Here is a 15,315-nt window from a genome sequence, read left to right as displayed (position 1 = left end):
GCTCGTCTGTAGCTGCTGCTGGCTGCTGCAGGCGTGCTATTTGCGGCAGCGGAGATACCTCTGCGAAATGCCTTTTGTATGCCCGGTTGTGTTTTTTTAGCTTTTGTTTGTGAGGGTCTGATCGCAGTGTTTGTAGCCATGCTCTGTGGTGGATTCAGCGGGCTGTCCTAGCTGACTGAGCCGCTCCAGCAGCGGTGGGTCCGGTGCAGTGCACAGCCGGGGATGAGGCCTACTTGTTAAAGCTCCCCCACCACCCCTCCATCGCGATGGCTGATGATCAACAACAACCTGGTCAGAAGCCTGCCTCGGGATTAGGCTCTCTTCCAGCGCTGGTGCCAGGACTCCAGGGGCCCGAGGCTAACGCGTTACAGTTCAAAATAAAGAATTCAATTTGGTAAGGATGGGAACGATCACCCCCAAAGCAGCCACACTGTCCTTTTCGCTAGCCGTAGCCTCATAATTAGCGTATCTAACTCTGTAGTGGAAGGAGGGAGGGGAGGAGAGGAGGGAGGGGAAGGGAGGGGAGGGGGGCACTGTGCTGCACAAAGCGGCCGAGAATAACACCAGTGCTCCCCAGCTAACCACAAATATTTAACCGAAATACGACGGCAGCGAGCCACGCGACGCTGTCTGGGTCCCGCGGATGCAGCAATAACTCGGTAACATCGGGTTACTTGCAGCGGTGGCAGCTCCGATCATTAGCGTCGAGCCATAGGAGGCCATGTTATAATAGATGACACCAAAAACACACCGGTGGTGCTGATGCTCGGGATGACAGGTGTCAAAGCAGACGGCTCCACAGAGGCTGCCTCACCGGGGTTTCGTGCTCTCAATAAGAAAGCTGGAGCGTTTGCAGATTATTGTCGAAGAGGCCCTGCCTCTGATCGCGATTTACCTTTTGACATTTGTGTGTTTTACGCACAGGTGTGGGAAATTATTCATAACCCCGTGAATTGTTATTAAAACCAGCTCGAGTGTATTTTCATATAATCATTGCTCCCCACGGGCAGCTGTACGGCGTGGGCAGAATTCAGACATATTCACAGTTTTTGCACACGTTGATTTGAAATAGATTCCGTTTCCGAGTTAACCCGCGGCAGAAAAAAAAATGAAAAAAAAACGGAGCCTTTAAAGGGTTTTGCTTATTTAATCAAATGAAATGTTCACAGGCTTTGCTGTTCGTCCTTTGATCGCACTGCTTTGATGGTCTTTGTAAAAGTAGTGCTCTATGTGTCCCCTCCGCCGTGTTATCTACGTGTCTGACACGCGATTCTTCACTGCGTGGCCTAAATTTGCCTATGAAAGAGCCACGGATACCTGCTCCACTCCTGATATCTCCTTATTTGCACAGCAGGGAAATCGCATGTGTATAATGCAACTAATGAAGGCTGAATTCCACTTAGCTGTGTTGGTTTTGTGTGGATGAGCTCTGTGACACACCGTTGTGTTTATTACCCCCTTATTAGCTGTGCAACTGTTATCTGTGCTTTTAAAAGTGAAAATGTCCTCTTTGTGAGGAATATCCTAAGGGACATTGTATAAATGACTTGTGCCTTATACTAAAGTGTGCAACACTACATCTGTCAGAGATGAAGTGTGACTTAAAGTTTCATTCAGGGGGAGTTGTGAAGGAGCCAGGTCAGCCATCCCGTTTCTGTCTGACAAATACACTGAGGTCAGGTAGTCCTGGGAACCCTCAACAGATGTATGTGGGTGAAAGCTTAAGCATTTCCATTGCTCTCAGGAGCATTGTGAGCTCATCTGAGGTATGGGACTGTGTCCTCGTGGAGCCAAACTGTAGCTAAGTGAGCAGCCTGGGCCAACTTGTTCCTGGCTTTATCTCAGGGGGGCAGCGGCCAGTGTTTCAGGGCTTATAGTGCAGCTTGCAAACATCTAAGGGATGGAAATCTGAGCCAAGGCCGCATGTAAATGCGCAGACGTTTTAAAAAGCCAATTAAAAAAAATCTAATTGTCATCAGATGTTTTTTTTTTTGTTTTTTTTTTCCAAACCTTCTGAAACATGTTAGCACCATGTTAATAACATTAACATTATCTTGATTTGAATCGTGCCTTATTACCTGAAAGTGCAGTCAAAGGTCGTGTTTCATCATTTAAGCCACCTTCAAGTTTAGGTTCACACGACCCCTTTATGACCTGGCAGAACCCATGTTGTCAACTTGTGATGAACCGGCAGAACCGATTCATCAAATTTGCCGGAATTGTTGAAGAAAATGCTGAATGTATCAATGTCATTTTAATGCAGGTTTGTTTTGATTCACTTGCCTGGATTTTGCTCTTTTTCTCATTGTAGCAAATCTGTACAATCAAAAGTGGACAGCATATTGGTGAGTATCCATAAATACCAGTCTGCTCAAAAGAAAAGTAAAGAAAAAACAGTGGTTTTGTTACTTAACAGTCACCCATTAATAAGTCTGTAAATGTATAATAATATATACAGGTAGAAATATGTATATATATGAGTTAGAACAAGGCATTTATTCATTTCATGTCTCTTTATGCACATTGTGCTTTAGATTTGTCTGCCCTGAAGTTCATCTCAGCTTTATTCGGCCACAAAAGCCACATCAGTGACATCAAAGCAACACGAGAAAGCTTTTTTTGTCATAAAAAATGAAAAAAACTGCTGTGTACTTTAATTTCAGCCAATGTGTCTAGAGTTTGGCAGCTTTAGTCTCTTTTAGGCCTGATGAAAAATCCGGCATTTGGCACCTCTGATGCTTACACATCATCATCGTTGCACACATCACATCAAACAGGATTAAATAAAAAAAAAAAAGATTAAAAAAAGGATTTAAAAGACCCTTAAAACACATAAGATGTGGCTTTTTTTGTCTTTGTTTGCTGAGCTAAAACGTTTGAAGTGTATTCAGTTCGCGTGTGTATTTTTAATGCTGAGAATAGTAAAACGTAGTAGGCTTTGGATGCTGCCGTCTTCCAGTTTTCATCTAAGAAAAAAACGGACCTGCTTTGTTTTATCCTGTGACCTACATATCAAGACACACTTGGATGCAAAATTCCCGCAAAGCCAGTTTTATCGTGAGGTGATAATGGGCCTGAGACGACGAGAGATTTTGCCGTGATACAAACAGCTGCTGAGAATGTCAAATGATTTTTGGAAAAATACTTAAACACACGACGTCGTCTTTTGGTTTTAAAAAAAGATTTTAAAATATTATGGCTTGTGGGTGCTCGGATTGAAATGTTAGACTGTGGTTTTGAAATGGAACAATGGATTTGTATGAACAGGTGACTTCCTGTATCTGAGACCAGGGATTCCTCACATCAGGTTATGGCAACAGGATACAAATTTGGAGGTCGCTTGTAAAGTATTTAGCAGGGTTAGTATTCATAGCTGGAAAACTTGGTAGTTTTCCAACATATTTGGTCAATCGAGGAATGATTTGATGAAGGAAGTTAGTAAAATGTCTTGGAGAACTCTTTTCCGTACTGGTCTTTCAGTGAGGTGTTACTTGTCAAATTGCAATGATGCTCAGGGACCAGTTGAAATAGGCCTGTATAGTTAATCATCTGTTTATTGCTCACTTAGTAGTTACTGTATTACTTACAATAGTTGGCAATTGATGTGCCCCCTCTTTGGTGAAGCAGACCGGAGGACCGACACAGATGCAGTCATTTCCTTCTCGGGACAGGAAAATGTGTTTTAACTACCGAGACGAGGTCCAGTCAAATAAACGGATAAATAAAAATCTGTTTAGTGTATGTTAAATCGATAATATGTTCACTCTTTTAGCCTGACATTAACTTTCCGGAGTGACTTGGGTGTGTTGATTCGTTAAGAATGAAACATTTAATGCATCAGTGTTGAAACTACTTGCAATTTTAGTAAATGATGGTTAAAAACAGCTACATCTGACAGAGTTGTCTTCAGTACACTCGCAAGCAAACTGTACAAGTTATGGGCAGAAACATCCTTCCGTGCATCTTCGACTCCTGCATGTTGTCTAAGAGATTCTGCTCAGAGGCAGTGGCTGGTTTGAGACGTCACATCCGGCAGTCACAGCACCCCCGAGGTCGCCAAAATTGTCCTGGAAATGTCTTTCCTGAAAAGAGTTAGAAGCCCAATGTAGGTCCCCACCACTTTGTCAGACGCGTAATTCACTTAGTGCTCGTAGCAGTGGCTGGTGGTAAACAACGTTTTCATTCACTGCTTATTGGCTGACAGCTCTCACCTCATTCATTTAAGTATCGGTTTCCCATAGCAACAAAGAAGCAAATAGAGGAGGAAGAGGTGACATGAATCCATTCAAAGTACAACTGAAAGGCAGCCGTGGTGACAATTAATCAAGAACCTTCATTTTCAACCTGATAGCCTTTTTTTTGTTTGTTTTACTATACTCTATATATATTTTATAAATGTCTAAACACAGCTATATATTAGGTTATATTAGGAGTGGCTTCGTTCTCTGTTGGAAACCTGCTTGGTTCAAAGATTTCTGTTTGGGAAACACTTGAGGCCACTGGACTACATTTTTAACTTGATCTTTATTTGAAAAAAAAAAAACATTTTTGACTCTTCCTTTTTGTTATATTTAAATTTCTACAGCAAGATGTTGAGAAGTTTACAGACATCGAAAAACTCTACCTCTACCTTAAGTTGCCTTCTGGTCCCAGCAGTGGCAATGATAAAAGGTATGTCACAGATACACGTTAAACTGAGGTTTACCACGTTGCACTTTGGTCTGTTTTTGTTTTTTTGTCCCCGCTCACACACACTCACATGTTTTGTTTTTTTTGTGGGTTATTGGCACTGTCTCATTGCTTGTCAGAAATTCAAATCCTTATCCACTGGCTTTAAACACAGACACAGGTTAGGCTGATACCCCCTAAAGCCAAACTCAATTGAAGCCTTATTTTTTTTTTTTTGTCTTGAGACATTTTTAGCATTGTTCATTTCTTTTTTTTTTTTCCTTTTTTTTCCTTCTCGCTTAGTACAAATTTCTGAGTCATGATTCAGCTGTATGATTATCATTCTGAACCAAACCACTGAAATATGTAGATTCTTGCTATACCTAGCTGTCTGTGTTTCATTTGTTTCCCCATATCTATTCATCATCCCAACCCCCAAATTCTACCCATTTGGACTGAGAATGAGAGGGGGTCCTCCACTCCTGGATTATGGTATTAAAGTTTCTGTATTAACAAGAAATGATGCACAGCAGTCGAGGGCACCGCCTCACCAGATTTATTTGTCTTTTGCGCTGATTACAGTGATCAGAGTTCCATGTCGTCAAGCCGTACTCAACAGATGTATGCATTCAACTGGATACGAAATCACCTAGAAGAGCACCCAGAGACGTCCCTCCCAAAGCAAGAAGTGTATGATGAATACAAGTGAGTGCGGTCGAGCAAACGACAGGGACAGAAAATGTGATAAGTACTAATATACGGTATTGGCTGTTTTATAATCCCACGCCGGTTCTTTTCTTTTCCAGGAGCTATTGTGACAATCTCGGCTACAATCCACTGAGTGCAGCAGACTTTGGGAAGATCATGAAGAATGTCTTTCCCAACATGAAAGCACGTCGATTGGGCATGAGGGGCAAATCCAAATATCCTTATATTCTCATGAGCCCTTCTACAAAGTGTAATTGAGTCTCTGTGTTTGTGCTGTTCGCCCACAACAATCCAGGCCTCATCTCTGGTTAAACATTCGCGCAAATCCAACCATAACCGCACCAACAGCAAACTTTTTTGGCAGCAGTCATTACGTGATTGTGTCAAGAATCCTGCCTATTGTTGATGTGAGATCAGCGAGGGGGGGGGGTTTATCCCAGTAGCTCAAATTATTTTCTGTTAACTGGTGTTCTGTGGTTTTCAAATAGCTGTTGTAGCAAAGAATATTATTTCTAAAAAGCTAGCAAGAGCTCCCAGCTCCCACTTTGATCCGCATTAACATCTATTTGGTTATTTTCTTTGCCCATGAACCAACACTACACTAAGTTTCAGGAAATTTCAGTTGGCAGTTTTTGCATATTCTTGTCGACAAATGCACAAATAATAACAACCACGCGACTGCTTCAAGGCACTTGCAAACCGTGCAATTTTAGCTGTCACGCAAGTTCATTGAAAGCCACAGTGTGCCACAGGCGTCTTATGATCTTGGCGAAGACATTTGATGTGTGTAGACTTGTTTGCGTCTCTATTTTTCCGGTCATGGTTTGAGATGGAGGACCCATCATACAGACAATACCTCTGCTGCCACAACTCAACCAGATCTATTCTGTAGGTTTATCTGCTTATCTCATTTGGTTTTCATCTGAACTGTTGAGTTTTTTTTTTTTCTTGTTATCACACAACTTGCTCCAGCTTTGCGTTGACCAGCACGTCAATCCAACCTATGCTACTGTTGGTTGATGAAAAGAAGTAGATTGTAACGTGTTGAAAGATGATTGTTGTAAATATCTGAGGCCGCCAGAAATTCACCGCGGGTTGCCTTTGAACCTCTCTCACTGTCCCATGTTAAACTACCATTTTTAACCACAATCAAATATTTCTCCACAATTCTTTCACGATCATCATCTTTCCTCTGGGATACAGTATGTTCCGGGCTTTAGTGGAGAAATAATAAGAGATCCTGGGCTGAGACCTCGCTTGCCTGTTTTCAAGCTGATGCAAAGCTAAACACAGAAAAGATCAGGAACAGAAAGTCAGTTCAGGACTTGGATGCAGTCGGTGTAACAGTCATAACACTTTAGAAGCCTTAACTCCTTCCCACATACTGTTATAGCGGATTGAGGAAGAAAGCTTTTGTTCACATGCCAACCTTACCCAACCTAGATCTGCAGAAATCTGGTGACGGGGTAAGTTGCACCACGCTGCAAAACATTTGACTCAAGTCAAAAGTTTTAAACCAGTTTGATGCCCTAAACCTGCCTGCTCCTCTGCTCTTTGTGACTAGTGCGAGCTGATGGAGTCCACGGGCCAGTCTCCGAGCGCTGAGGATGAAATGAGATCTGCAGCCTGTGGACTGGTGTGTGAGTGGGCCCAAAAGGTCCTGAGTCGTCAGTTTGACAGCGTGGAGGACCTGGCTCGCTTCCTGCTCAATAGCCACTACATCGGTACTAAGTCCATGGCTGCACTCACTGTTATGACTGGAACACCCACAGGTAGCAGGCTTTTTTTTTTATTTTTGTGTGTTGGAAGTTCATTGTTTACTGTGCATAATATTTTCTATATATGTGAGTTGATAGTGGACATCATAGCCTATACATCTGCGCCTTAATGATTCAGGAGGCTTTTCCCCTTGTGATCCAGCAAATGTTCTTATATATCTAAACCTGAGGCCTGTAACTTGTGGACACTACTTACACTCATATTGCAAACCATGTAACATCCTGTTTCACAAGTGATCAGCACCTGCAAATTTCCAATAAGTTCACAAGTTCCACTGTTTACCGTCATGCTCGTTTTTGGATTGGAAGTGACGAAGTCGAAGTTGCAAAATAAACACCAGAGTAAATTATCTTGTGTGGCAAGTCGCTAAAAAAATTATGAAACTGATCAGGCTCTCAAAAACTGAGAGCTCATGCACTGTCCTTGGTGCTGAAAATGTGGGATAATACAGCTTTTTTATTTCATTTATTTTACGCAACCTCATATTTGCCTTGTACCAGATTGTTAGTGACCCAAGACCGCGCTAAATCAATTACTCCTTTTCGTCCACTGTGTACCTCATAATCATAATCCTTTTGTTTCATCTTGTCTTAGCAGGAATGAAGACGCCAACCCCGGCCTCTGCATTTGTGCCCACTGCAGAAGCAAACTCATTCCAGCCCCAGGTGAAGACCCTGCCTTCTCCTTCTGTTGATGCAAAGCAGCAGTTGCAACGCAAGATCCAGAAAAAGCAGCAGGAGCAGAAGCTCCACTCACCTCTGCCCAGTGAGACCCAAATCAAGCGAACAGAGGCCAGTACTCCCGGGCCCACCATTCCCTGTGGCAGCCCTGCTCTGCTATCCCCTCAGCCCACCATAGGAATCGTAGTAGCGGCTGTCCCTAGCCCAGTCACGGTATGCAGTTGACTATTGCCCATGAATTATGTCCAGAGAAGTTTTCTATGAATGCACATGAACGCACTAATATATTTATTGCTTTTCCAGGTACAGAGGGGCAGGCAGTTGATGACCTCACCCAGCCCTGTGGGGACAGCAGAAGGAAAAGTGTTGCCTGTGAACTTCCAAGTGGTCACTCAGTCTCTTAAACAGTCTCCCAAAACTCCCCAGAACATCCCAGCTAGTCCTGTAGGTGACCGGCTGGCACGTCACAGTACACGGTACGCTCAAATCCTGCCTAAGCCCTCTGCCACCAGTGCCATCACGCTGCGCTCTCCACCCACCCTGCTTATCACCAACAGCCCCATAAAAACTGTGATGCCCACTCCCCATGTCAGCTCAGTCAACGTGGTGAAGATGACGGCCATCGCTCTGGCTCCCAGCAGTAACGGCAACAGCACAACCATGCGACCAGCCTCAGCTGGTGTGAGCACTGCAGCAATTTTAGACGATTCCCAGCATTCACAGGGTGGAAGTTTAGTTACCCCTCACTCTCCTGCAGTCAGACCATGTGCCCAGATATCAACTCCAGCCCTCTCCACTGACATGAAAGGGGTGTCCGAAGCTGGAAATGACAATAACTCCACATCCGGCACAGACAAACATGCTATTGTAGCCAAAGAGGAGAGAATGGCTAAGTTCAGGGCTGCCAGTGAGCCAAGCTTCCTTGTTAAGTGTTCTCCAGGACCAGACAAAGGGGTAAGAATAAAAGGTGACTCTACATCACCTCCCACATCTGTAGCTGGGAGTCTGGACAGCAATAACAGTAACTGCCATGACAGTACCTTGTACTTGACTGTTGATAATCAGAACTCCAGTGGCAACACATCATCGAATGGCTCGTCTGCTGTTACCCCATCATCCAAGGATCCCTGCTCAGATGCCAAGAGCCCGAGGAAGCGCGCAGCTGGGGAGTCCCACGTTATTCCTGTTAAGAGGGTGTTCATCTCCCAGCAGCCAGTTGCTCTAAATGACAATCCCAAACCTGGGGTCAGTGCTGCGGTGAAGAGGATTCCCAGGCCAGGAACCCCTGCGAGACCAGAGAGCGCCCCCTGCAAAGGGACTGTGAAACACACATCTATTGGCCCCCCGCAGATCCTTGCACTCAGTGATGCTCCCATCTCACACATAGAGGGAACCCAGACTGCTGTGAAACAGCAAGACTTGGTGGTAAAACACGAAGACCATACTATCAGCATTGATACCAATGCTGGAGTTGCTGGAAACAATGCGTCTGATCAGGCGCTGCTACAGCAGATCACTGGGGACCCTCGTGCCATACCAGCCAACTCAGGACCACACGAAGCCTCTGTGATGAGTGATTTAAAGAGCACAATATGGGAGACACAGCAATTACCAGCAGAACACAAACAAGCCCCGTCTGACCAACTTTCCATGATAACTCAACCTTCCGAGGCCTCCAGCCAGCTCACCCTCACACAGGAGATGGTTGACTTTGCAGGTTCTCAACCCAACATGGACTATTTCCCGTTCAATGATGACGACATGACCCAGGACAGCATTGTGGAAGAGCTAGTCCAAATGGAGGAGCAGATGAAGCTGAAGGGGCTGTTTGTAAACTGTGTTGATGTGTCCCTACAGGGTCAGTCAGCCAGCAGTCAAAGCTCTATCCTCAATGCTCACCAAGCCAGTACTACCTTCTACCACTCTGCCCACAGCAGTACCACTCCTGTCCAAACTCCTACTCCAACACCGACACCAACCCCGACACCAACCCCCACCTCTGAAATGACACTTGCGCACAGCCTGACAAGAGAGAGCCCCTGCTCTCGCATGGCTCCCATCACTCCTGTGGATGGAGCCATGGGCCGCCACACCCCCATCAGCACACCGCTGTCCAACTGCAGCAGCAGTGTACCCCCGAGCCCAGTGGAGTGCCGTAATCCTTTTGCTTTCACTCCCATTAACTCGAGCATCACAGGTTATCATGATGCAAGTATCGTCTCCAGCAGCCCTGTTAAGCCCATGCAAAGGCCTATGGCAACACACCCCGACAAGGCTAAGTTAGAATGGATCAACAACCGCTACAATAGCAACTCTGCAGGTCCTTTGTCCAACCATAGTATTGGCATTTTGCCTAGCTATCAAGACCTAGTAGATGATCAGTTTCGTAAGCCTCATGCATTTGCAATCCCTGGCCAGTCATTTCAGTCTCAGTCGAGACAGGATGCTGCTCACTTTGGCCGCTTGACACCCATTTCTCCAGTTCAGCAGCAGCAGCAGCATCTGACAACAGGTGTTACTACTCCTACTAAACAGGAAAGTTTTGCTGTGCCCGCGCCATTAGACAGCAAGGCCTCCACTTCATCCACATCCAGTACTTTCCGTTGCCGCAGTGTTAGCCCTGCAGTGCGACAGAGGAACTTTAGTGGCAACACCGGTCCTCCAACCACCACCACAAGTACCACGACAACAACTCGAGCCGTGGTTTCACCCTTCAACTCCCCCATCACCTCTGAGGTGCTCAACATCCTTTCCAACAGTCAGACAGTGAGCTCTGTCCACAGCATGGTCCAGCGTAGCCAGTCTGTACCTCTTAACATCATGATGCAGAGTGAGATGCTGCCTGTGCAAGGTCAGAGCAACACAGCCAAGATCACCAATGTTCTCCTCAGCAAGATGGAAGCTGATGGGGATGATTCTGTCCGTGGTCTGGGCATGAACAACCTCCCCTCTAACTACACGGCTCGTATGAATCTCACACAGATCCTGGAGACCACTCCTAGCTTTGCAGGAGGAACTGCTCACCAGACTCAGCTGCCTGTCAGCTCCAGCCCTGCTGCCTTTGAGCTCCAGCAGCATGGCTATCTCACTACTGGCAGTGGAGAGCAGGTGAGTTTCTCCACTGGGGATAGCCAAGCACAAGCAGGTGAACAAGACCAGCAGCAGCAGCAGCAGCTGCAGGAGGATCCCGTGCAGGCACAACCACAGCTCCTCCTCCAGAGTACACAGCAGCAGGAGGTGGAGGATGAACAACAGCAGCTTGATTTCAACAACACTGTCAAGGACTTGCTGGGAGAGGATGGTCTCAATCCCAGTTCCCAGCTTGTTGGTCAGGTAGCTTCGGAGCTCAACGCCGTGGCATCCGACTTCTCAAATGACATCAGACTGACCTCAGATCTGTCCAGTAGCATCACTGACCTTAATACTTTGGACGCCAACTTGCTGTTTGATCCTAATCAGCAGCAGGAACAATATGAAGACTCAACACTGGAAGAACTGAAGAACGACCCGCTTTTTCAGCAGATATGCAGTGATACTGTGAACTCTGGTTTTGACTGGCTAGAAAGCAAAGACCAGCCTACAACAGTAGAGATGCTGGGTTAATGTTACCTTTTATTCTGTATTATTTCTGTTCTTTGTTGTTTGAATTGATGCATACGTAGTATCTGTTTTTACACCATAGTTTGTTGGGATTTGTCTGGACTTTGCCATTTGTTCTGTTCAAAGTGCCAGGCTTAACCAGAAAATCTCTCCTGCTGATGTTTAGTTGTTTCCCTCCGTTATGGTTTTGTCACCCAGAGTTTCAGTATTTAACCACTTTTCTCCCTCATCCGAAATCAGAAACGTAAGCATTTCAAGAAAAGAGTGTGAGCACTCGGTGGCAGCATGCACTTACAAAGAGCATATATGTGTGCTGCGATCAGTGAGATAAGGATAATCTTCAAATAATGCAATATTTGTACTTCATGAACAATTAAAGAAAGTGAGACGGATAGGAAATCTGGCACAAAAGACTTCACCAAAAACTGTTGTATACTATTTTCAGCGTGTGCAGTTCAAGTTCAACCAAATGGAGACAATATTGGTATTGTAGTATATGCACATAATAATTGTAGTACGTTTGCCTGCCATATCTAAATATTAAAAAGGGTAGCATCTTAGGCTGCCAGGTGCTGAATTTCTGACATAATCTTTATACTTTATCATAAACCAAATCAGTGGAAAACTGGTTCACATCTGAGCATTGTCCAAGAGTGAAATTTTCTTAAAGCCTATACTTCTTGTACTGTTTAATATCTTATAAAGGGAGTAGATGAGTCAGTAAGGAGAAGATGGGGATTCAGGCCACTTCGTGGACTATACATGGAAAGGAATCAACAACTGGCTGCCTTATTCCCAAAGTTCACGGCCTTATGCCATCTTTAGAAAGACTGTGTATATAGTACAATGTTAAGATATCTTCGGAACCATCCTGAGCTTCATCCTATCAAGGCAGCTGTTACTCTTGATATTTTCAGTGCTATTTCTTATTCTGCTTTTGTTTCGCAGTGTTAAAAGTATAGATGCGCACTGTACAGGCTGACGACTACATTGCGTGTGCCCTCATCATTAGTGGATTTAGAGGATATTGCCATGCTGTCATTTCATGAAAACCACGGCAGGCACACTTTCGGTCATGAGATTTTTTCTTTTTCTTTCTTCTTCTTTTTTTCTTCTGAGCATGCTACACTCCCAGCATGGATCACAATATCAATGGTATGGAGACGGCTTCGCTGCGAGGACACAGGCCCACAGAGGCTGTATGTTTTGATGTCATCTCGAGATCAAGAGGAAATTATGTTTGTAGAGATCTGGCCTTATGTCCATACCAAAGACGACTTTGTTTTTTTTTTGTTTTTTTTTTGTGAATCATAAAAGAGATTTTTTACACATAAAAACACTCCCGAGTCAACGTTAACAACAATGGGAAGCGGGCAGCCTCAGAGATATAAAAGAGTTCTATTGCATTTGAGGGAAAGGATTAAGTTGCGTGAAAACTTATGTACAATTTGTAAATTTGTGAAATGGTCACTGTCCTATGTTTTATAGGTAACCATGGACCTGAAAGCATGTTGAAACCATCACTGCAAGCCAGGTAGGCTATGTGATACAGTAGGATGCTTGCTTGAGTTTTTGGCTATTGTCAATGTTGTATAAGTCATGTTTAAGCTCCATCTGTAAATAGGATAGATACATAGAGATTTGATGTATCAAGACACTATATTATGGCCATTATTCTAGCTAAGTATGTGCCATTTAAAAGAAAAAAAAGCTTAACAGATTTATAGTCGGCAAGATACTGTATGTTGTGTGTTACATTTCTGGCTCAATGTGTCGTAACAGTAATGCTGTCTGGTCTCGCTTGCTGATTTTACTTTTGTTTTTTTTGTTTGTTTTGTTTTTTTTTTTTCCTATTCAAAGATAATAGGTCTCTGCAGTCGCAGAAGTGATGTGTGCTTTGAGCAGGATCAATAGCATGGTATATTGAGGAAAAAAAAAGTTGTGATACTGTTAGCTGGTTGCAGACATCTCTGTGACAGACGTTGTGCTCAAAGTCTTTCAGCAGACACTGGAGAAAAAAAAAAGAGAGAGAGAGAAAAAAAAGAATAAGTCATATTTCAACAAACTTTGGAGGTTCACATTATTGCACTAAATTTTTATGACACATGGCTTCGACACATCCTTATGGACAAATGAAATGATGGGATACCCGCAAAAAAAAAAGAAAAAGGATAGTTTTTTATGACAAGATGAGTAAGGAAATTAAATGGATTGTCAGAAAATGACTAATTGTCTTGTAGCAAAATGTGCTTTAATCTCAGTGAGATACACATTTCTAACTCATTCTCATACATGAGAATACAAAGCATCGAGGGAAAAAAAAGTTAAATAACCTTTTAAAACCTACATGCTCATTATGTTGATAAATGATTGTACACACGCATGTGTGATGACTTCTGTTGTACTTTGTATTCTTGGTAACCACTGTCTTCTGTGATTTGGGCAGGTTCTGTTAACCAGACTGGCAGTGCTAGTTTCACGAGTTACATTTCTTTGGTTGTGTGCTGTTTACTAAGTTAAATGTTTTATATGTTTATTTTGACAACTGTTTTTTCTGATGACTTTATGTATTCTTTTTCTTTCTTTCTATTTTCTAATTTTTTTTTTTTTTGCTAAATGCATTTGTGAAGAAAATTTCCAAATTCTCCATTTTTCCTTTCACAATAAGGCACTGATATTTCAATTTGAATGAAGGAAATGCACCTCTTCATGATTACAGAAGCTCCATCTAGCAGTGATTCTGATTCTTTACCTTTTACTGACCCTACTCTGTTTGACTATCTTGTCCATTTCTACCAGTAGAAGAAAAAAAAAAAACCCTCCTCTGTGGTGTTGTCTGGTGTTCTGCTTAATGTACAGTAGCTTGTTAATATTGCAAACACGTTGTTTCTTTTTTCAATGGAAAGTACTCACTGGTGAGATTTTTAAAGTGGTTTTAAAAGCCAATAAACCTTTTTTAAAGAATGCTGCGTGTTGGAAGTGGTGATGATTTTGGATGCCTTCATAGAAACATGCAACACTGCATCACTTGAGTGTCAGTGTGTTTTCCTGGTTCTTTTTTGAATATCAGCAATTTGCTGTCACTGCTGTACTGTTAAGGTTATATTCCAAAAAAGGAAATATTTCAGAAATCTAGTATGTATCTATTGTGTCTCTAAACAAATTGTTGTTTCAGTCACTATATATTTTTTTCCCCCACAAATGCTAATTCAGTTGTTTGTTTGCATTTAACCAAACACCACACACTTTTAGTATTTACACAGTCAAGTTTATGCAAACTCAAAGCCTTTCCATCACCCTCTTAGCATGAGGTCAGAGGTCATCAGCTCTTCAGATGAAATCTAAAGTCAGTGGGGGGTGGCCTGGCCTAGAGACAAACTCCAGCCAATCAGAGCCCAGATCAGGGGTCCTCTGCTCTGCTTTCCCAGGGCCTCGTGCCATTCATAACATGTTGATGACCTTAACCCTATTGATCGTGGTCAAACAGCTGGACCTTTAGCCATGTGGAGCCCAATGCTTACCTCAGCCCCCACAACACAACATTTGACAATGTGAGTCAACTGATTTCACGAGGAATACAGGGTTGTGTTTTTCCTTTTTAAATTCTTACATCATATCTATGCGCAGAGAACCCATTCATTAGGCTACACAACAACACAAATCTTTGCTTGTTTTATACCCCTGTTATAGACCTGAGCAAAACGGGTTTTGTTTTTTGTTTTTACAGCTGAGATAATCACTGTAGATTTGAAGCAGTGATGGAAAAAAAACATTGTTTTGTGTCCAAAGCAGTAAAAATATGAGCAACTGCTATTTCATATCAAAGAAAATTAAGTTTAAAGACAATAATGTATGTTTTTCAAGGATCGAATCTTTTTTT

At 43.2% G+C, this 15,315-nt stretch overlaps 1 protein-coding gene across 4 annotated transcripts; it reads left to right on the top strand.

The window, feature by feature from the left end:
• On the top strand, positions 1–14,399 carry LOC140307243 (DNA-binding protein RFX7). Of its 4 annotated transcripts, none has more exons than XM_072386028.1 (10): positions 1–394; positions 2,312–2,345; positions 4,586–4,672; positions 5,123–5,160; positions 5,251–5,373; positions 5,475–5,594; positions 6,761–6,842; positions 6,941–7,148; positions 7,753–8,048; positions 8,139–14,399. In XM_072386028.1, the coding sequence occupies exons 1-10, from the start codon at positions 267–269 to the stop codon at positions 11,436–11,438; spliced, it is 4,416 nt and encodes a 1,471-aa protein (XP_072242129.1). In that variant the 5' UTR covers positions 1–266; the 3' UTR covers positions 11,439–14,399. The 4 variants fall into 4 exon arrangements, with proteins under 4 accessions (XP_072242129.1, XP_072242128.1, XP_072242131.1 ...); XM_072386027.1 differs by having other exon boundaries at positions 7,750–8,048; XM_072386030.1 differs by lacking the exon at positions 5,123–5,160 and having other exon boundaries at positions 4,586–4,671.
• The last annotated feature ends 916 nt before the right edge of the window (positions 14,400–15,315 follow it).

This window comes from Leuresthes tenuis, unplaced genomic scaffold (assembly GCF_036924035.1).
Source record: "Leuresthes tenuis unplaced genomic scaffold, fLeuTen1.0.hap1 SCAF_5, whole genome shotgun sequence".
NCBI classification, from domain to species: Eukaryota; Metazoa; Chordata; class Actinopteri; order Atheriniformes; family Atherinopsidae; genus Leuresthes; species Leuresthes tenuis.
This window is presented reverse-complemented; position numbering and strand designations above follow the sequence as displayed.